Genomic DNA, 24,211 nt, shown 5'->3' with positions numbered 1-24,211 from the left:
TCTGAGAATCATTGTTGAACACTATTGATATCTGAAATCTGCAACAATGCGACAGCTAACACCTATCTGAAGGTCAGCGACCATCGCTTTGCAAACGAAGATTTGCCTCCTAAATTCGATTTTCACCCTGATGGCCATATACGCTACTGAGCCGTGGAAGTCGTCCACAGCGATCACTAAACGGCTGAACGTGTTTCAACAAAGATGCAGATCTTAAAAATGTACATTCATGACTGAGTCTCCAACGAAGTTGTTCACCGCCTCATGGCCTTTGGCCGACATCATCAACGAACGACGCTTCCGGTTCACAGGCCACATACTACGCCAACCACAGGACCGCTTACCATACTGAAGGCCACCATACTGAGGACGCCTGCCCAGGGGAAACGGAAGCAAGTCTGGCCAAGGCAAGTCTGGCGCCGCTCATGATGATTTACGTGCTGTCTGCCTATCAAGTCGGCACTGCCGATTGAGTTTGTTGTAGATCGCTTGGCACCCGATGTGCCAGCCGGCAAGGGAGAAACTAAGTGCTAAGTAAGATATCTGAAATCAACCCAAACAAACACACCCCTTACTTCATTGTCCTCATTGCTTTGCCCCCAAAATGCATGAACACACTATGCGAGAGTCTCTGTATCATTGCTGAAGCAAAGTAAAATAATGCTTCGCCAAAACTGGTTAAAAAAAAGTCTTTCAGCCCATGATTCCATATCAAACCGCCTGCTGCCTGCATGGCTCACCCTGACAGAAATGTCCTGCCCCTGAGGAGCTGTCGTTCCACATGTTTTCTGGGAGAAGTCACAGGCTAATTGAGCCCACCTTGGACATGGGCATTAGCATCAGTCCTTAATCCAATGACCAACATTTACATTTATTAATTTAGCAGACGCTTTTATCTAAAGCGACTTACAAATGAGAACAATAGAAGCAGTGAAACTAACAATAGAACAATATGCAAGTGCTATGACCCTTCCCAGTTTAATCTAACGTAGTACATATACTTTTTTTTTTATTTTTTTTTTTAGATAATAGATATAGAATAGAAGATAAAGTGTTAGTATTAATGCATCAGGTGTTGCCGCAACGCAATCTACCGCGTCTAGTTTAAGACGTACTTTTTGGGGGTGGTAAATAATGGCACAACCACCGGTAAATTGACGAGCACAAACCTAAATAAATCACCTTGTAAGGGAAACTCCTACAAATGCATATGCAATGTGGTCAGCCACGAAAATAACTGTGTCCATGCCTTTTCAGTGCAAATTTTTCACTGCGTCTCTTTAGTAAATCCTTACTGTAGTTTTTTACACCAAAAGAAGGTTTGCGCTGGTGCAAACTGTTAGTAAATCTGGCCCCAGGTCTAAATATCAGCTAATTTCCAGCATGACACAACACTTGGATCCAAGGTTTGTTAGAGACAGTCTAGTAATATCTCCATTGATCACACATTCTTGGAATGCAGATGTGCTGCTGGAACTCTGAAAGGCTGATCTGTGATTGGTCCGGATTGCTCCTGCCTAAACATACGCATACTCTGCAGGCACTCCTAAATTCTCGGAGGCATGCACACGTTCACACACCCCGTGCATCGCTGCCTCATCACTAAAACATGCGAGATGTGATACAGTCAGATAGATCACCGCGGGGCTTGGAAAAACGTTACCAAACACAGTTCGCAATTTTATCTCCCCTCTCCTTCTCTCTTTGCTTTAGAACAACCATATCACGACCATATCATGACCATAAATAGAGTCCTCTAGCACCCTCAGTTCGTGCTTTAAAGCCACGGTTTACCTAAACAATTTCAATTCTGTTGTTCCAAACCTGACTTTTGTTCTTCGTGGAGCACAAAGTGTGATGTGGAAAACTGAAGGCAGGATCTTTATGCTGCTCTTCTCCATAGAATGAAAGTGAATGACTATAAGGGGCTGTCAAGCTCCAAAAATGACAAAAACACCATCAAAGTAGTTCATATGATTTAATATACATTCTATGTCTCCTGAAGACTGACAATCCCAGAAAACAAAAACAAATTTTAAGTCATATATACACACATACTATGTTCTATGTTCTATATATATATATAAATAAATAAAAATTGTTGTTGTATTTTAAAATGTTGTCTTACTGTATGGCTGCTACCTTGGCCAGGTCTCTCTTGTAAAAGAGAGTTTAATCTCAATGAGACTTCCTGGTAAAATAAAGGTAAATAAAATAATATTAATAATAATAAAAGATTTTAAGAGTGCCAAAAAAGTGAAAAGTATAAAAAAAGTATTAAAAAAAGTGCAACCTTGGTGAGAAGACTTAGTGTAGGCTATTTCATCTATATGAATACAATTTAAGAAAAATTCAGTTTTTCCTCACAAAAAGTTATAAACTTCAGAAGACTTGGAAAAAGTAGCCCTGAAGACTACTTTTATTTAATTTTTTGTTATTTTCTGAGTTTGACGGTCCCTGATCACCATTCACTTTCATTGTATGGAAGGAACAGAGTGAAAACTTTTGGGTGAATCATCTCTTTAAACCTCTAACTTTCTTTAAAGAAAACCAAGCACTGACAGCCTAAACCACTTCATCGTTTTCTCTGGTTTTTTTTCTCTATCTGCCTTTCCTTACCTCAAGGTCTCGTTCTCTCTCTCTCTCTCTGGGCTGGGTCTCTGCACGATTCAGAAAGATGACTAACTCTGCAGTCAGTCAGTCAGTTGAAGGCATGCAGTGAGTCAGCCTGTGACCCCCAGCCTGCTGCTACAACACTGCCTGACCCCCAGAGTCATCATCCCCTCTCTGAGCATGTCACCCTGTCCTTGTTCTCAAACACACACACACACTTATACAATAACCAGAAAAACAACCACACACAAAAGCCACTGAGTCGTGACTGAGGGGGCCGCAGTATTTTCTTCATACGTGCTGACGCTAGTCTTAAAGGCACACTGGCAGAAGAGTGGAAAAGGCTTTCCACAGATGTTAGCATGTGAGAGAGCATGTTGGAGACTGTGCAGGTGCGCCTCCTTTAAAGGAGAAGGCAGATCTGTTTGGGTATGAGGAGGCTTTTCCCCTCACCGCTAAGAGGGAAGTGGGAGGACTTAAGACGGATGACTGTGAAAAGCTAATGTGAAATTAAAAAGCATCAAGATGATACAGGAGCTGCTCATGATAATTTATAGTTCTCAGACTCCATTTGGCACTTGTTAGAAAACAAAGCTTGAAGGGAGGCACATTTCATCCAAATTACCCTCAACTGTGCAACACAAGTAAATAACCATTTTAAAGCTGAATAATTTACAGAGTAAACTCACATCCAACCACCAACTTTTTATTGTTAAGTTGTATCTCCTAATTTTTATATTTGTATGTCATTGTGTTTTGGATTGTTTGGAATTGAATTGAAATATTTTCTGTTCTCTTTTTGGGTCCAGCAAGACTAATTCATGGGTGTGACCTGTTCTCTATAGTGCTGTGTAATTGGTTGGATCCTAATTGGTGGGTGATATATTATAATATCTACTTTATTGGCTGAATCTTATGATTGTTTTTGTTTAGTTTTTTAAATAGTTGCTCTTCAACTTGCTCTCATTTTCTTAAAGTGGCCATGCATGAAAATTGTGACTTTAATTCCCTATTGTAACATATACAAGTGAAATGGCTTCTAGAATAAAAAAATTAAAAAAATTTAAGCAGAAACTTGATTTTGTCTACCAGGAATTGACTGATTGGTTGGAACACGTCTAGACATTCGACAACCATATTGTCCAGACCTTGAACCGGTCTACACATCAGAAACATCTTAGCCAGGGGGAGGGTTAATGCTTATTATTAACAATTTCGAGGGCACACATTTAAAAAATAAAAAATAATAATGACATTATAACAGATAATAGATAAATCATTTAATAAATACAGAAAAATTCCACAAAAAAAGAATTGCCATATCAGTTTTGACTTAAATGAACACTCCCTTTAACAAGTGTTGCTGAATTTACCTGTTCGTTGATGCATCTTTCTTACCGCAGTAGCAACAAACTCACTATCTAAAACATTTATTTTCCCTGAAATCCAACTGCAACATTTGTCATCTCATAAGTCATGATTTAGCTTTACATGGCCATTTTCCAAACTACTTACAAATTACTGACCCTGTGAATGAAACAGGACATTTTTTCTACTATACCTAGTAAGTCTACAATATATAAAATTATCTTTATTATGATTGGCTAATCTAATCCCACAAAAGCGCTGATTACACCGCCATTCAAAAGGGAGGGTCGAGTTGCACTATTACTTTTAAAATTTGGTGATCATGTTTTAATATACACATGGTTGTGTCCTCAACATCACGACTACAGCTTACATCATGTCCTAACCAGCTGTGAAGAGTTAAGTATCCAGAAACAATGTTCTGTACATGCTAAAATAGAAAATGCTGAGTAATGAAACACAAGTACAGCCAGAATAAATGTCATGTTTATATGGAATGTTTAATATGGAATATACAGTATGTAATGGTTCTGTTTGTTCATGTTGACCTGAATGAGGATGCTCCTGTACTTCCACTGCAGTCTGAGATGATCTGGGGTGCACTGAGATGCACTTTACATACTGAGAGAGAGAGAGATGGGACAGGAAGGAGATAATGAGGAATGGCCGCAGTGGTCATATGAGAGCAGGAGATTGCTGGGTATGAGAAAAGGAGCAGGAAGTGAAGGATATAACAGTCAGCAAGGTCAGAGTTTCATGTGTGTAAATAATCCATATGCTTGTACGAGAGAGTGAATGAACGAGTGCATCGCTGGTCATGTGAGCATGCCGGAGAGAGCAAACGAGCTTCATTCATGTGCCTGTATCCTTTCCTCAGAACAGAGTGTTCCAGCGGTCCTGCGGGACAGAGCAGCGCACCATGTGACTCCTCTGCACTGCTCTTCGGCTATGGAGCCTGACAGCTAACCTCCACCACAAACACACACACACTGCGCAGACATCCAAAGCATTTTTATCAACAGGTCTGCTTGCAATCAGTGCTAATTTACCGCAGACCAGCGATCTGGAAAACATAACTGCATCAAATTAAATACACGGAAATAAAACTTCATGCTATTTAGTTCCATGACATTCCAGCATGTTGCGTTTCGCTTGATTTTGCTGAAGTAACCTCAGAACAATCAAACTTTGGCAGGCGCATTAAACAGGCTGCGGTCAGTGATGAGGGGAATGTTTAGACAATGTGCTTTGAGAGGGGGGCGATGTCAGAAGCTGGCCCTTTTCTTTGTGATCCATTCATTAGTGGAGTAAACAGGATATGATGTCACCCTTTTGGTTACCCTCGCCTCACACATAGCCCCTTTTTCTCTAAGAAGTCACAACTCAAAAGACGGGTGTGTGTGGGGGGGGGGGGCAAAACTTGTACTGCGACACAGGTGCTCTAGAGGGAGAGAGAGAGAGAGAGAGAGAGAGAGAGAGAGAGAGAGAGAGAGAGAGAGAGAGATGATGAGAGCGAGAGAGAGAGAGAGAGAGAGATGATGAGAGCGAGAGAGAGAGAGAGAGAGAGAGAGAGAGAGAGAGATGATGAGACCGAGAGAGAGAGAGAGATGAGGAGACAGAGAGAGAGAGAGAGAGAGAGATGATGAGACCGAGAGAGAGAGATGATGAGACCGAGAGAGAGAGATGATGAGACCGAGAGAGAGAGAGAGAGAGAGAGAGATAGAGAGAGATGATGAGAGAGAGAGAGAGAGAGAGATAGATGATGAGAGAGAGATGATGAGAGAGAGAGAGAGATAGATGATGAGAGAGAGATGATGAGAGAGATGATGAGAGAGAGAGAGAGAGAGAGAGAGAGAGAGAGATGATGAGACCGAGAGAGAGAGAGAGAGAGAGAGAGAGAGAGAGAGAGAGAGAGAGAGAGAGATGATGAGACCGAGAGAGAGAGAGAGAGAGAGAGAGATGATGAGACCGAGAAAGACAGCAGCAAAATGGAAAAGTAAAAGTACAACAGGACACAGACAGAGAGAGGGGGAAAAGACAGTAAAAGCTATTATGGAAACAGAGAGTGGCAGAGACAAAGTGGAAAAAGGAGAGGAAAAGAGGAGGGTGATTGGGGTCATCCTGGTCGCTGGCCAAGACAAACAGAATGAAGCCAGTTTCCCAGCCCAGGGCTACACCGAACTCTCCCATGCACTTCACACACACACAATCGCTAATAAACACTAACCTCTCCATCCTCAAGCCCAGCCCAGGCTGCACACACTGGAGGGAATTTCAAATCTGACTCAACGTGGCTACAGCACATGACTACACAAACACCACACTCACAATCAATTAAAAGGGTTCCCACAGTTTTTGACTGGTTCATTTTTGACCATTGACCTTTAAAGTGGAAAAAAAGAAACTGTTGGAAAGAAATTCCAAATAAATGCTGGTTAATGGCCTTTTGAATTACTCAGTGTTGTTAATGCTACCTAAAACAAAAAACTATTAAAAACCCTTACATTAATTATAATAAAGATCAAATATTAAATGAAAAATGTAAGCTTAAAAATCTTAAAGGGGTTATGACATGAATTTTTAATTATTTTACTATATTCTTTGAGGTTCACTTCTAATGTTAATAAAGTTTTTTTGCACACAAAAAACAAACAAATATATATTTCCACCTTCATTTTTCTGACCCTGTCTAAAACGATCAATTTTTAAAGGGCAGCTCCTTTTAGGCTTGTCAGTGATTGGCTAACATCATAACAGTATCAACAATCGCTATTGCATGTGTGAATTAGTGTTTTGAAACCATTATCCATATAAACCCATAATTTACAGAAACAGCATTATGAAATAATGTACTTACATGTTTGTGATGCAGCTGGCCGGTTCATTCAATACAGTTGTCTGCGTCATCTTTCAACAAAAGTGTCTTTGCAAGCTCTACATTATACACTGTGCCTTGTTTAAAACACAAAATGCTCCGATATAACCCGCTTGTTTTGCGTGGAGTATGTCAGAAACTGAGCGCATCTGTATGTATACTTTACCCAGTGTAGACAGTGTCAGTGATTATAATAGGTTCAATTTGCTTTTGAAGTGACACAATGTGTGCTCACAGTGTGCAAATGTCAGACGTTAAGTGATGCAATGATGTATAATTATTCGTCAAATAAATTTGCTTGTGTGACATCACAGATCCCACAATATGAAAACTAGACATTCTTTGAAACTTAAATAAAAGCTTTGTTTTAAAAGGATGTTTTAAGCTATGAAACTTGCAGGATGTTTCAATGGTACAAAGTCCTCTTACATGTTTAAAGATGAAGGAATTTTTTTTTCATGTCATTGACCCCTTTAAATGAAAATTAGAAAATGTTGCCTTGACAACTACCTGAAATAAAATAAGTTGATGTAATAAAATCACATATAAATTAAAGGTAAATATTATAAAATAAAAACTAATAAAAATGGTAGCACATTACAAGATTACTAAAACTGAAAATATTAAAAAAAGCTAATTCGAAATATTAATAAATATAATAACAGTATATAAATAATACTAAATGAACACTTAAGTTTAAAACACTCATATAAATTAATAGTAATTTTAAATATTATTCGTAGTATTTTTAAAGTACTCCACTTACATGGAGCCTCATGGGTACTTAAGACATTTCTATCTCAGTTACATCTCAGAAACCTCCAGGTCATTATACACTTTTAGTTCACAAAATAAATGATCCATGGCTGACTGTAAACAGGGTATAGTGGCAATGCTTTTGCATGATGCTGAATCCACACCAGCTGAAGTCATATCAACCAGTGCAACATTAATACAAAATTATTGAGCACTTTAAACACGTTTTATCTTACAAATGACCTCAATAATATCCTCAACAAAACAGATCAATGTTTTGCTGTTGGTTTGGGGGCAAGTTTTATAAATATATATATATAATTTATATATATAAAGTTATTTTAACTCGTTGAGGATTTTATTAAAATAATTTAACAAAAATAAATTACTGAGTTAGATCACTTTAGAAGTCGAGAGCTTCTACAAAGCCGCTACACTCCAGAAAAGTTTCAGTCCAATGATCCAGAAAGCGAATTCATTCAAACAATCAGTCCAAAACAGCGCTAATGTAAAGAAAACCAACCAGCCTGATCACATCAGAGATGGCAGAGAGAATAGAGACTCATGTTGCGTTTTCAGTGAATTATTCATTCCACTGTGTGTTTATCTTTTAAAACACGAGCTGTCATATTCTGTGATTGCTTCTCAAGAGCGCGAGCCCTCACGCTTCACGCTGTGTGAAATACAGACTCAACGGAACGTCACAACATCTCAGCGCTGTATGGCCAGATGATAGGCAAGATACGTTTCTCGGCTTATAAAGCAAACCAGCGACTCGCTAGTTAAGTTTTGATGGATGAAGATTGCAATACGGTAAAGATGATGTGACATACAGGAGTCAGAGTAAGCATGTGTGAGTGCGTTATAATTGATGTGCAAACAGACCATGTATGTGTGCTCTCAACACACTGATCGATCGTACACTGTATTTATGCACAGACACATGTCAGTACATTCACATTGTTTCCACACACATTCAGGATAATGTTTTGATTTGTCATGTGTATGTTGCTGTGTTTAGTCATTCTGAATGGATCTGTGCACTGTAAGAAGTATATGCAGTCAGGTCAAGGCAGTTGGTTAAGGGTTTTTTTGGCATCTCCATGTGGTCCTGTAGCAACTTGACATGTCTAAAATGTAAACAAGCTCTTGCATTGTTGCATTGTACACGTACTAGTATACACTGTGAATTCTGAAAAGTTTTGTTCTGTAATGTTTTTTTTATTATTGTTTGTTGGTTTTTTCATGGGTGCATATTTCAATTATATGGACTACTTATAACATTGGGTTATTTGGTGTTCTTTTGGAGTCTCCAAAGTGTCCTTTTTTGGAAAGACACCTAAATCTACATTGAAAAAAACTTGCAGAAAATACAGTTTTGTGAGAATAGTCTTTCAATCTGATGGCTTACTTAACTGGATATAGCAAATGACAACAAAATGAACATGTTAAACAAGATAAATGGTATATGCTTAATTTCACGATGAGTGTGCAATTAATCGCACAAAAGGGTGCAATTAATTTTACTCTATTCACAGCCCTAATAATAACCTATTCACTAAACTGGTGACTAAAGTAACTGAGTCCGCCCATACATGAACACATCCTAATAAGCTCAAGCATGTCAGACCAATGGTCGCTCATCCAATCAGGGGGACGGGAATTCAGGTCCACTGTAGCATATAAACATCCAGAGTTAAAGGCATTTAACAATGACATTGGTTAAATTGTTGTACTAGTAGGCTCTCCTACTTGACTGCTGTATCAGGTGTTGGATCCCATGAACTTTGCATTTATTTGTGCAGTTATAATCCAGAGGGATTTTGCATAGTCAAGCAACAGTGTTCACCTGTTTGTCTAATAGCTTGCTCATGATGACGTAATAAATTAGTAATCAATTATTTGAAGTATGGTTGTAACATATACCGGTATGACGATATATCACATACGTATGGACATCATATCGTTATCATTATCATATTGTGCACATTTGCTTATCTACAGTATTGGGGGGAAAAACAAATCAGACAATCTCACCTGCGCATATGCAACTTCTTTCCACTTGAATGCTTAGACTTTATAGTTGTAAAGCATTTACATGACATTGTATGATGAAAACTTATCACTTTAGTCTGACTGAAATAAAACTTTTAAAGTGCATGTAAACAAACTACACTCCCATTGCTAATCACTGCTCATTTGCATAGTTACATTTTGCTGATTAATCATATCGCCAAAAGTCACAATCACTTGTGTCGCCAAATCACCAACTTTCATTGAAAACGAGTGACTTTTGGTCGCTGCACATTTTTGTCAGCATGAACGCCCCTTTACTATGGATGCACACTTATGGATACACATATAGGGAAGGTACAAGCATAGAGGAACTTGTATGCCTCAACAAGCGACAATGATACAGAAAGGAAAAGCAAGACAACCTGGATGAAGTACCCTAGTCACTACGTCCCATGAGGACACCTAGAGCAGCTTCCCACATGGATGTCAAATAACTTTGACTTATAATAACTTTGAGTGCGTTTAATTGTACACAACAGCCCTTGCAGTCCATACTAACCAAAAAAGGCTAAAAGATAACTTGTTTTCCAGACATAATGATCAAATAAAATCATCAAAACGATAATCTAATCAAAACAGAGCATTATGCATCAGAATGAGTGCAAGCATTTGTAGAAAACCCGTCAAACGTAGCAGCCCGACACGTCAGAGCAGTGCAGTGAGAAATGATGGATACCAGTCTGAATGCAGTTGCTCCTCCGGCAGACACACTCAAACACGCATGCACGTTCTCTGAAGCGCCACACTAGCACTAAACACAGCTCACGAACACACGCGCAAAGAGGCACACCCACACGCCGGCTCCCACAGACACAGACTAAAGCCACGCCGTGGCCCGCCCATGACGGAGGGAGCCGTCCACGGAGGCACGCGCGTACGCAAGGTCTTTCTCGACCCGGCTAGTTGACCAAGACGCAGGCAGAGACAAGCTCCTTACCTCTCTTCTGGACCCAGCCTTCCTTAACGATGGTGACATCGCTCATGTTGCCTCAGTCACACTGTACTCGCTGCTCCAACACACCAGCTCCTGAAGGAGTGAGGAGGGGGGGGAAGGAGGAGAGGAGAGGACAGGAGAGGAGAGGAGAAGGGAGGGGGGTCAGCTCTCCCAGCCTCAGCGTCTCTCTCCCTCCCTCACTGCTGCGCTCTGTCTCTCTCTTTACGTCGTTCTCGTTGGCTGCCTCTCTCTCTCTCGCTTCGCTCTCAAAGGCGTTGTGTAGCGGTTTTCCCCTCCTTCAGTCGCTTTTCTCTCTTGTGCTCTCCGTGATGCCGTCTCCCTCTGTCTCTCTAGATCTTCCCACTCCTCGATAGTGACTCAGCCTGGAAGAAACATAAAAAAGAAGAATGTGGATTTTTCACTCTTCTCTTCCTTCTAACTCCCCTCTTCGTTCTTACACAATCTGACAGACAGTCATTGTAAAAGCAGACGTACAAGCCCCCTGTCGCCTCTCTGATTTCCCTGTCTGTCTGTCTGTTTTTCTCTCTCATTCTCACTCTCGACATGCACAACTGTTTAACACTTACCAGCAACACAGTCACTTGTAACAAAGTCTGATGAGGATGACCGTGAGAATATATAAGCAAACAGGAAGTCCCGTGGTAAATGCAGTGGCATCCAAGGAGTGGATTAAGCAGTATGAAAGTGTGCAGTTTCATTTATCAAATACAGGGCTCAACACTGAGGACTTCTTTAACTGGCCCCACCACACAAAAAAATTTAAATTTGGTATTATTTTCATTGTTTTTGTTTTCGCCTAACATCTCTTTCATGAAATAAAGAAAACAATGCAAGGTTGAAACAATATGGGATAAGCAAACAATGGCAAAACTTTCTCCACCATTGACGGAATTTTCTGGCTTTTCTTGATTTCATCGTTATATGGTAGAGGGTACTATTATGCAACTCTGATAGAGTACAGAAAAAGAAGCAGAATTGCTTCTTTTGTAATGAAACTTACTAACCCACATTCAGGTGTTGATTAAAAAAAGAACGTATGATGCCAGAATAAATAAAATCGTTTGTAAGAATATATAAATAATATGAAATAATTTTGATGTATTGCATGTTCAGATAAACAACAAAATATTTTGGGGGCCATGAAATTTTGTGAAAATGTCACACAAAAAATGCCTTTAAAAAAAAAAAATGTTGGCAGGGAAAGAGTTAAGAAGTTGCTAATGAGTTACAACTGAAAATTTTATCAGATCTGATATTAGATTGAAAAAACGGTGATAGCTTAATGATTTTTAGAATGAGGAAAAAGACTTCAAAATACGAGACTGATAAATGTGGCAGAATGCCAACACTTACTATCATCCAAGATAAGGACACATCCATAGATGCATTTTCTGTTTAAAACAGAAGGAACAAATAACTACAATTATAATGTGAATACCACAAATTAGTCCTAAAATGTCCTAACCTGGTCTCAAACACATCAAATAGTTTCATGCACATGTGCGTTTTACAAAAATACAACCAAGCAAAATATGTCACCCTGACAGAGAAGTAAGCCAATAAAATAAATCTACAGCATGAAATATGGGATTTCTGAGGAGATATTTGTCTATATTTCCTTACCTTTAAAATGCTAACGTACATCAGTTAATCAAAATGTTTTGTTTTTGCAGAAGCAATCATACGTGTCAAATCCAAGCATTCAAATGTGTGCGAGTAGAGAAAAGGGAAGTCAGCCTTTTAAGAGAACAAACAGTAACAAAGAGTAAACCTCCAACAGCTAAACAGATGAGCTCAGAGTGAGTCAAAGAGGAAAAGAAGAAAGCCATGAACCTTTAACTGAACTCAGAAACTGGGGAAACATATGACAATCATCCTCTAACTAAGAAAACAGAAAGTAACAAATCACTGAACACGTCTGTCACCTCTGAGTGTGAAGCGTGATAAAAAGAAATCTGAATGCACAACTGTGATGCAGTGTTGTGTCCTCTAGGCCGATAACAGAAAGGTAAATGACAGAAAGGCTCTTATTTTCCCTTTGGATATAATTAACAAATCATGTTTTGTCCCAGACTTTTGGATATAATGACAGAGGACATCACAGCTACTGGATACACTGTAGCCCCTAAAGATATGAAGACCACGGCAGTGTCCTTAATGTCACAGGGCCAACAAAAGACAACACCTGCAGGGCTAACTTATGATATAATTACTTTACAGCAAAATAAATGTGGGCCAGGCAAGGAATATTTAGCATTTTTATATTATAATTATAGAATATTTAGGAATATTTGGCCTATTGAGGCCAGCGTATTCACAGTACAAACTGATAATTCTGGTTGTGTGCATTTAGCTGCAACCTTAATCTGCTGTTAGCATTGTAAGGAGAGTACGTGATTCAAGGTCCAAAGAGATATCAGTGTTTCACACAACCTGTACGTGAGTCACACAACCCTGGAAGACACCACTTGCCACAACTTCGTAAGTAAAAATCCCATTCATTTTAGAGAAATAGATTATTTTAACGTTAATGTTTAAACCTTTCCATCAAACCTATCTTGAGCTCTGAGAAGATTAAGCAATGATATACTACTGTAGAAGTCCTGAGTCAGTGTCATTACAACTACAACTTTAATAACAGTCACAATATTTAGTTCATGGCGTTCTGCGGTTTGAGTCTTTTTCCACTGCAACTATTTTGCAGTCATCTGTCTGATTCGTTTTCCTACAAGACACTCAAGAGTGAGTACCACACCATAAAGAACCAGTCACTGACTTCAGAAAATACTGTGCTTTAATCTCACCTCAATACCTTAACAATAAACCTGTGGGTTATGCATATCAACAGAAACACTGCTAACAGCAGGCAATCTGAAGTGAGACAGCGAATGTCTTAGAATATACTCTTGAAGGCGGTGAATATGTCCACAAGCAAGCACATCCTTGATGACTGTAGTGGTGGTGCTGCAAATCAAACTAATTAAGAGATTAAAAGAGATGTGTGTTGTTGTTAAAGTAAAAAAAACAACTGACAACTGCTTCTCCATTTAAAAACCACCACTAAAAATGATTAAACTCGCTAGTCGAGCATCCTCACTCATACCTATCAGCAATCCCTTCCAACCCCTTCCCATGAAGCACTGATGTAAATGAGACTTCAAGAACCAGTTCTGCTGTTATTATGGAGTAGACAGTATCTGTTTGATTGGGCCAAAGGAAATCTATGTTATTCAGCCTCCATTGGAGTGATAAATATTTCTGGCAAACCATATCAAATATATAAGATTTTAAGAGATATATAAAAGGTCTGATGCAGTGATGCCCATTTAAAGGGTTAGTATGTCCTCATTTACTCACCCTCGTGTCATTCCAAAACCTGTAAGACTTTCAATCATCTTCAGAACACAAATTAAGATATTTGTAATAAAATATGAACAATTTCTTTCCCTCCATTGACAGCTACGCAACCACTTTTGACGCTTAAAAGTTCTTAAAGATCGTAAAACTAATAAATATGAATTGAGCGGTTTAGTCCAAATTTTCTGAAGAGACACAACCTCTTAATACGCTGAACAATAAACATTCATCAACGCAGTGTGCACACATCAGTTATGATAAATGGAAGCTCAAGCATGTTCGCTTGACATGCGAGAGCCAATGAGGTTCATTCTCATGTTACACAGCACGTTTGAGCTTCCGCAAGAGGTTTGTTCTTGCGCGTCAAGCAAGTTCGGTTGAGCTTCTGTTCACGTTCGCTGATTAATGTTTATATGTGAATAAAAGGCTAAATTCAATCTGTTCATTATATGCGAATAATGCGATCGTGTCTCTTTAGAAAATCTGGACAAACCACTCAATTCATATGGACTAGTTTTACAAATTCTTTATGAACTTTGAAGCGTCAAAGTGGTAGTTGTGTAGCTGTCAATGGAGAGTAAAGAACTGGCTCAGGTTTTATTAAAAATATCTACATGTGTGTTCCGAAGATTAACTAACGTCTTACGGGTTTGGAACGACATGAGGGCGAGTAATTAATGACAGCATTTTCATTTTAGGGTGAACTAACACTTTAACCTGAAAAATAAAATACATCTGGGAAATACAGAACCATCCACAAACTTAATCGACAAGTCTGCACCAAGTTGCCTCAGAGGCTATAAAATGTCCAGATACAGAAAAAGACACTAAACGTGAGGACCATTGTCATTTTCAGTGGGTCTGTTGGGATATTCTACTTTACAAACCAATCCTCAAAATCGTGTATTCTGGCAGCAGCACAAACTCTCTTTTCCTTTGGCTCCCTTTGAGTGGCAGGACACACAATTCCACTGCGTCACTGTCGCAGCCAAGCAGCTGTAAGCCTATCGCCGCAGCAATATCTGGGGATGTCCCGAAGCTGCCATACCAAATACAATTTTTCCATACAAATGAGGGGAGCACCCTTGAGATAATCATTTCGCGAGTTCACACGTACATGAAATCAGATGCAGTAATTTATGCATATTTGGCGTGCTGTCCGGGAGAGGGCTCCGAGCTCGGAATTTGGCCCGAACCCAGAGTACTCCCCCCTTTTGACTGGGAGAGAAAACCAGACGAGATTGAGGTGATGGGGTGGTGGAGGGATGCTGCGAAACTGTCATGGGACAGAGGTGAGGGAAGGCTATATTTATACCGTCTTCCTCTTGTGCTGATTGGTTGATTACCTGAACGTGCTCCTCCCGAACTTTGTAACATAAAACTTCATTTAATTCCTGAGCAGGCCTGGGAAGGAGGGGCTCTCCTGGTGAGCCCAGACAAACACAGACACGCAGCATCAATCATTCTCAGCGTGCCACGGAGAAACATCTAAACATCCGCCACAAGCCTTCAATGCAGATTCTACATTTATTTACATCCAACTATTCCCAAGTGCATTGTCACAATAACCATTAGTTTAATGAACCAAATGGAAAATAAAATTAAAATAATCCCACATTTTCATGGTAGAATCGTCCTAAATTGTTAGAAAAAGAACAATGTGACCGCTTATGGTAACAGGTGGCCTTCTGTGGTGAAATTATATATATATATACACACACATACATATTTTTTAAGAATTTAATACATTCATTCAGCAAGGACACATTAAATTGATCAAAACTGACAGTTAAGATATTGCAAATGTTACAAATACTTTTTTCAAATAAATGCTTCTCCTTTGAAGTTTTACTTTAACCAAAGAATCGTGAATTTTTTTTTGTCAGTTTTCACAAAAATATTAAGCAGCACAACTGTTTGCAACATTGATAATAATAAGAAATGTTTCTTGAGCATCTAATCAGCATATTAGAATGATGTATTAAGGATCATGTGACACTGAAGACTGGAGTAATGGCTGCTGAAAATTATTTTTTTAAATTGTCATCAAAAGAAGAAATTATAATGAAACAGAAAAGCTATTTGAAATTGTACAAATATTTCACAATATTACTGTTTTTACTGTATTTTTGATCAAATAAATTCAGCCTTGGTTAGCAGAACTTTTTTTCAAAAACGTTTTAAAAATCTCACAGATGACAACTGCATTTCATGATATTATGAAAATGTGCAAGAAAAACGCCAGGCACTGCGTCTTTAAATTGTTCTGGTGAAAAGATAGATATGTCTACCTGGAACACAAACTGACACCCTCCAAAGTTTCTAACGTCCCCTGAAAGAGTTTGCAACTGATGGATATTTTCTCTTCAAGTAATCAGAGAAGAACCGCTGAAGGTGAAATCCAGCCCTTTCCGAGCAACACTTTCAATTTCAGTAATCGGTGCTAATGTTACCCTGAAGCAAAGGAAATCCGTGAGCTCCCATCACAAGTCCCCAACAAAAGTGTCGTTCAAAATAAGTTGTTTACACGCGCCCTTCTAATATTATTTTTCTTGAATCTTCTTTTGGCTGCAAGTAAAGAGCAAATTCGTAATATGGCTTTGGTTTGCACCATCAGCACTTTAACATGCAAAGATTGTGATGCACCACAAGAATTATCAAGCACGACAAATATCCTAATCTGAACATGTATTTAAAATTAGCAGCATGCCGCCCCCCCATTCACAGGAATATTATCACATTGATGTGGACAGTACTGTATATCACGGCTGTTAAGGATTCACAAGACAAACCACCTTTATTTTAAGTAACTGAGAGCTTCAGCATCTCAATGAGGTTTTCTTTGTATGTAAAATGAAAGCATTGTATGTTGCCACGAGAGAGACATGAATAATGAAAGATTTCTCTGCAGTCACACACCAATGCTGCAGCCGCAAACACTGTAACAGAAACTGAGAAGACGCTGTGGTCTATCTAAAACCTAAGAAGAGGAAACGAGAAATTTGTGAATGAATACTGGCGGATGTGGATGTCTGAGGACTCTGAGGACCTTTGCTAATCTGCTGCAGCCATTATTCAGGAGTGCTTTTACTCGTTCTCCACATAGAGCTGGAGAGCACTTAATGTGAGGTCAATTTAATAATATCTTTTGCTCTTGTTTTATATAATCTACTTAAAGACTTTCTTAAAAAGAATTCTTCCTTTAATAAGGCTCACAGGACATTCAAAGATTCAGTCTACACACGTATAAATGGAAATGTTATGCCGCACAACAAGCAATGCTTTTGGGTTCTTCAGACAAGCAAACTTTCTAAATACCTGTTCGGAATTAAATCATAAAGCAAATGATAAAGTTATACTTGTGGTTAAAGTAAAGAAATATGATCAGTTTTCACTTTATTCAGCGTTTGAATCTGTCGAATATGTAACAGGTTGTTGAATACACACCCTTAAATGTGTAACACAACTCTTTTAAAACCTGAAAAATGTTTCATATAAAAGTGAAAGATAAAAACAGCCAGCAGATGTGCAATAAGCGACACCACACACAGCACTCTTGTTCATTTTAAACTCAATCTGAGTGAAGCACTAATCTAAAACAGCTCTTCTCAGGGTGTCTGAAGAATCCGGAAGTGTTGCCGCCAAGCTTTGTTTGTAAACCAGTAATTTCACCTCAACTTGCACCAACAGAGATTTCATCTGTTTCAGATCTAAATGACATAGATTGTGCATTCATGTACACCTAAATAGGATAAATAAGGCCAAATGACACTATAGATGTGACAAAAGACTGAAACCACAAATCTAACCGAGACAGACAGGTGGGGCACAAAACCAACAATAAAAGACAGGTTATCTTAATGAGTAAATTAGCAGTATGATGCAGTGCAAGACTTGCTTAAATGTGTTTGGAATAATCAGTAAGGTTAAGCAGCAGCAGCAGCAGCACAATCCCACATTCAGATGGTCCTTCACAGATATGCTCGAGTCTGAGGGAGGTGCCAATGTAATGTAAACAAGAGGGCGTGACATCTAGCCTACAAACATCAACATTAAAGCCAATGAGGGAAATTGGATTTCCACTTCGTGGAAGTTCGTGTAATACCCACGACCTCAGCTACAACCTTCTGGCCAATTGTCAGAGTCTTGATCTGTCAGTTGCGAATCTGTTACCTCAAAAGCAATGAATAAGCTGGCTAAAAAGAATAATAGTGCTCGTCAATCGTGACTTATACAGAGATTCTGTTATGCCGAGTCTTTTTCAGTTACTAAAATTAATTTGCCAATGGAATGTGGGAATATCTCGGTAGATAAAAGTGGGAATTATGCGTAAAACACGCTAGGCCATAAGCAGAGCTCATTCCCCTGCTTCACAGCCTCCACACCGCAGCATCAACTGTTTATATGAACTGAATGTTCCCAGGCTGTAATGAACCGACGCTGCGTCACAGGCAGCCACGCGCTCCGTCAAATGTGTCATTTAACATTCGTATTACAGTCATAGCAGGTTTTTTTTTACCTGGCGCTGGGGTCTGTAGGGAGACCAGTGGGCTTCCCTCCCCTCCCTGAGTACGTGCGCGTCCTCCTTAAAGGCTCGAATGGAGCATGGATGGATGGGATAATCGGAGAAGCACGCCTACAGAGAGAGCACAGACTCAAGTGGTCACTACTAGAGTGTTGTCTCGAAAAGAGGGGTTGTATGATGGACAGACTGCGGTAGTTCCTTACCCCGGGAACCGCGCTCAGACACACCACAACGACGACACAGGCAGGTTACCCTCTCTCACCCCGTGTCTCCTGCTACAGTCCGCGCCAGGTTCGGTTGGTCCGTCTCCCGCCCGCTCTCACTGCTCCATAGACGCTCCTGCGTGTGATGCGCGGCGCGAGGAAATCTCGCGAGAGCCGCTGTGTTTACAGGAGATGCGCCTCTTCTGTAGCGCTCTGCGTGGAGGGGAATTCTTTTGGAATTAACAAGATTCCCACAGTCAGGGGAAACCAAGAAATTACAGGAATTTATCTGGGAAAAGTCGTGGGAATTAATGCAAGCAATCAGATAATAAAATAAAGGGCATTTCTGAATATACATTTCTAGATATGCTCAAATATGTTAAATATGTTAAATAGCCTATTTAATTAATGAGCTCTATACTGAACTTGTGCAGACATATTAGCGATGTTATTGTTAAGGAAACTAAAACTAATAAAAATCGTTTCGTTTATTGAAATAAAGCTGAGTCAAATGAAAAATAAAATGATAAATGTTGCCTTGGCAGCTAACTGAAATAAAATAAGTTTACTAAAAGTAAAATAGGCCTAGATATAAATATATGTAAATATATATGTAAAGCTAAATATAAATATTAGATCAAACTAATTACAAAAGTTTTAGTAATAAAAATGCTAAAACCTAAACTGACATCTAAAATAAAAACTGAAAATCCAAAATGTTACATGACAAATAATATAATAGTAGGCTATAGGCTATAAATAATTACTAAAATAACACTGATATGAATATGGATCTTAATCAGAGGTCCATGTGCAAGGAAATGTAATGAATGATTTATTAGGAAATCAGTCTAAATTAAAATATCTAAGTTCTAATGCTAAGATTTTAATGCATAAAAAAAAGATCCTGTTGACTATGAATTGTTTTGACACACCATGCAGGTAATACTTATGTTTTTGTATTTTATGCTATTTTTTGTGAACATGGTGAGCAAAAGGAAAATTATAATAGTTATTTCAATACTATAAACTATAAACTGCCTTTTATTATTGTGCTGAAAAAAGTAGAGCTAAAATCTGATACATACAGTTGCATGTGTCTGGACTCTGGACCCTTTTCCAAAAAACACTTCCCACTACGGCCTTGTGGTCAGATTTGGAACTGTAACACATAAACTGTGAAGACTGAAATAATTTGTTGCTATGAGGACAAGTTTCTAATCTTATTTATTTATTTATTTACTTACTTACTTACTTACTTACTTACTTATTCTCCTTATATGTTTGTAAAAGATAGCTTAGAGAAAATAAAGTGACAATTCATAACACTAATTGACAATACAAGATTTTAAAGGTAGCCTACTTAGTAATCCCCAATACTGGGGATATCAATAGTATCAATAGACAATAGTATATTTAATATATTGTATTTGTATTATTATTATTTAGTACTGCCCTCAAGGATAAAGTGAGAGGAAATCATGTAAATATCTGTTAAATAGCATATGCATGATTGCTTTGGTACTATTTTCACAAGTAAGGTGTACATTTTCAAAACTCTTTGTACAAAAATCCAAACTGATCACACTTGTTTGTAATAGTATCTATCTTGTGCATGTTATGCTAAGAGGTTTTGTGCTAGAACAGAGTTTGCTGGCAATACAGTAAATGTTCTCACTGTATACTAAATGACTGAATATTCTGTAGTTTATCTTTACAGTTGAAAGGTGAATTACCGTAATGTGGCAGTCTCTAACCATGGTAATCTGTTTACAGTATCACATGGCATACATACTGTAATGTAAAATGCTGTGTTTGATGCCATCTGTCTCCCTTCTGATGCATCTCTGATCAATCTGATGTTATAAAGTCATTGACTGTTTCCTCTCCTTTGTACTCTATCTGCATATGTTCACAAATTGCAACTTTCTCTGTCTCTCTCTCTCTCACACACACACACACACGTGTGTGCACACACTTTGAACATAGTGGTGGTTATGTAAACATTTTTTATTAAATTTGGTTATACATATCGGAAATTGCAAACAAGTTCTATATAAACTATCTATAGAATCAATATCTATAGAAATATATAGGTGTACCAAATTATTAATTGATTAACCATTCAGATCAGTTGGATTAAATAATAGACAAATGTATTAAACTGAACAAGAAGTCAAAAGTTTGATATAGTGAGAGCTTTATGAAAGGCAGTTAGGCCTACTGTGAATGATACATTATGTAGGTGAAACACTTATTTTGTGTTGTGAAAACGATACTTTGTGATTTTATGTAGGCTATTGTACTAACACAATTGAAAATATGCTCAAATGTTTGAAAAAAGTGCACTTTTGATGATTTGTTGTGATATTAGCACTAAGAGATTTGAAAATGTACACCTGCGAATAAAAAAAACTGCAAAACAAAAATCTTAAATTTAGGTTTTCCGTCTCATTTCCTTTTCTCTTCATTAAATACATAAGGACCCAGGGTAATTCTCACATCAGAACTCTGCACTTTTCAAAGCATAACATGTTAACCACAGCTGCTGTGGTCCTCAGTGTTTGGCCAGGTATCACCTGGGCATCGCTGAAATGGACTATTTCTTGATCCCACTGGACAAAGTGCTAAAGCTGTTTTGTGAGTCGTCGGCCCTAGGCTGTGGACTCAGTTCAGCCCCCTGCCCAGGGTGACTGTTCCAGATGGTGGACCGAGGTACAGCAGAGGTAAGGCCACAGTCCTGTGCTATGACACAGGTGGGGAAAGGCCTGTTTAAACCCACAGGAAAGCATGCCTGGCAGTCACCCCCTCCCCATCCCTCCATCAGCTGTCCATGCAGAGGGAGACCATAGTTTCCACACAACACTTGGGACACTGCATACACATGGGTTTGCTTGAAAAAGTCTGTTACACCAAGAAACTAGGTGAGAAACTTGTGAAGTTACAGAGAAAAGCTGATATTTAATGATAATAAACATTTCGTGTTACGGTGTCAGCATGCCTGAAAATGCTCATAAACATTCCTTTACTCTTTTGTCATATTTAATTCTTGAAGTATTATTATTTCACATTCTGATAGATAGATAGATAGATAGATAGATAGATAGATAGATAGATAGATAGATAGATAGATAGATAGATAGATAGATAGATAGATAGATAGATAGATAGATAGATAGATAGATAGATAGATAGATAGATAGATAGATAGATAGATAGATATAGAACCGTTTGTAGGTCAACACTTTAATGTAGGTGTATCCTGCTTTTCTTGTCATCCATCAATCTGGGACCACATTAGCCACTTGAATGCTGTTAGGTGAACCAGAATGGACATTTCTGGCCGTATGTTTCCCCATCTGAAACAGATAAAGCTGTCCTGCACACCTTTGACTGTGGCTACAGCTGCTCTGACTGATCTCATGTGTCATCTCTGCCTACAGCTGCCTCTCACTCCATCCAGGCCCACATACGAGGGGCTCCAGCGACCACTGACGTGGACACACATGAAAGTGGCTATGGACAAATCTCCTGAGCTTCTCTGTCGTCCTAAAACCTTCTCAGGGTTCAGCTGGCAAAGTGCCCTCTCGTCCATTGGGAATGGTCAGTGTGAGGTGGGGACTGAGTGGGCCTGGGAAGGGGGAGCGATTAGGTGAGGTAAAAGTGCTGTCGGAGGTCTTATACCTCAGGACGGGGGAGGGGATGTACGTCTGTGCTGCCCGTCTGGAAAGGGGTGAATGCGAATGTGTATCTGTCTATGTGAGAAAAGAGGATTGCATATGAAATCCCCATATTACCTTCCCATGATCAGGAGGAGCCATATGGGACATTTGTGTTTATATGTATATGTGGTAAAATATTTATTATGTTCTCAGATGTTAATCTTGTGAAAGAACGATCAATGGTCAGTCTTAGCCAAGGACATATTTGAGAGTCTGTGAGGAGGAACAATTATTTCTTAGGAAAAAATGTAAAAGAAAGGCCCTTTGAATCTCAGGATCAATCAGGTCAAGTGACTTAACCTCTGGCATAAACTCAGCATCTTTATGTAAAATAATGTCCAATAAGGTTCCAATAAAGTCAAGTGGAAGATCTATGTGCAGCAGTCAGTCTTTATTAGACAAATAAAAAACAAACCCAATACAAACAGGCACTGTAGGCATAGAGAAAACCGCAGGAGAACTAACACAACCAACCTTAAACATTAAAGACTCCAGACAAAGAACTGAACTGAGGGTTTAAATAGACCAAACATGGAGCTAAACAAGACACAGGTGAACACAATAGGTTGTCATGGAAACAAATAAGCACACAGAAGACCAACCAAGGCACACAGGAACTAATGCTGCCTTCACATGCTATCAGAAATTTACTCAGTTTAGGAGCTCATTGCATTCAAGTGCTTTGTTGTCAGAAAGAAAAGGAATCATGGAGGAGACCAGGTTTATTCTTGCCTATTTATTGAGAAAATCTTATTAAAGCCGAAATTATATTAGCATCCCATTCATTGACAACCAAACATTCAACACACTATAGATTGTCAGCTTGCTTGAATTTCGGTCAAATACAGGCTATTTTCGCTGCGTATAAAACATGCAATACGCTTCAAATGATTATATGTACACCACGTTAAAGACAAGACAAGGCAGGCTATGAATGAATGAATGGGTTGCTAAATCCCAATGGGATGGGAATGGGATGCTAAATCCCAAGCATGAATGGGATGCTAAATATAATTTTGGCTTTAATAAAATTTTGCTTATAATCTTCTGGCTTTTCCTTCTGTCAACACCACCTTCAGATCATCTGCAATTGCATAACTAAATACTATTTTTCAAATTGATTGATTGATTGATTGATTGATTTATATTTCCTCTGTTTCATGCTTTTTGATACCTAACTTTTTTTATTTGATTCTTACTTTTTTCTTCTTCTTTTTTTGTTGCTATAAGCTGACTGCTGTTGGTCAATAAGTAAACCAACGCTTAAGACCTGCGTTTTTTGGCAGGATAGACAGCCCAGGTGTGAACATGAATATTGATTTAAAACATAGGTCAAATTGAGAGTATAGTACACTCCAGGTTTTTTATGTGAGCCAGTTTCCTGTGTATGACAGAGCCATGTCTGCACAAATCATTTTCTAACAGAACTTTAACTGTGTTTATTTTGTTAATCAGTGGCTCTTCTGAAGACTCTCTGCTGTGCACTGTGTTGGATGTGGTGGCCTCTGGCAGGTCTGCTGGATGAGGAAGGCAGTCTCTCACTGCCCCCAGCCAGTGCAGCTGTTACTTGGGTGTGACATCTGGGCTTGATAAATAGTCATGATGCCAGCGGTGCCCTAAACACCCCTAGGTGCCACACACAACATCCATGCCACACCCCCTGCACATTCTACTTTTCCAGATGCATGCTAGGGTACCATAGTGTGCCATCCAACCTCACCGCCTCACAGCCAAGGCTCTCAGACTGGCAGCCAAGCCATA

The 24,211-nt window shown here is 38.9% G+C and overlaps 1 protein-coding gene across 3 annotated transcripts in view; it reads right to left on the bottom strand.

Moving 5' to 3' along the window:
- Positions 1 to 18,888, bottom strand: part of akt3a (v-akt murine thymoma viral oncogene homolog 3a) — an 89,183-nt gene extending 70,295 nt beyond the window's left edge. For 2 of the 3 annotated variants that reach the window (XR_014201373.1, XM_082153125.1), the window contains exons 1-3: positions 18,729 to 18,888; positions 18,520 to 18,636; positions 10,626 to 11,005 (exon numbers count right to left, since the gene is read on the bottom strand). Coding sequence is in view for 2 of the 3 variants with exons in the window: in XM_082153125.1 (XP_082009251.1) it covers positions 10,626 to 10,671 (46 nt within the window). In the remaining variant the exon portion in view is untranslated. Of the gene's footprint in view, positions 1 to 10,625; positions 11,006 to 12,266; positions 14,194 to 18,519; positions 18,637 to 18,728 lie in introns of those variants that run through there. The other variant, XM_082153126.1, reaches the window with a different exon arrangement.
- Positions 18,889 to 24,211: the final 5,323 nt, after the last annotated feature.

This window comes from Leuciscus leuciscus (assembly GCF_965113295.1).
Source record: "Leuciscus leuciscus genome assembly, chromosome: 22".
Classification (NCBI taxonomy): domain Eukaryota; kingdom Metazoa; phylum Chordata; class Actinopteri; order Cypriniformes; family Leuciscidae; genus Leuciscus; species Leuciscus leuciscus.
Note: the sequence above shows the minus strand (reverse complement) of the source record. Positions and strands in the feature narration are given on the sequence as shown.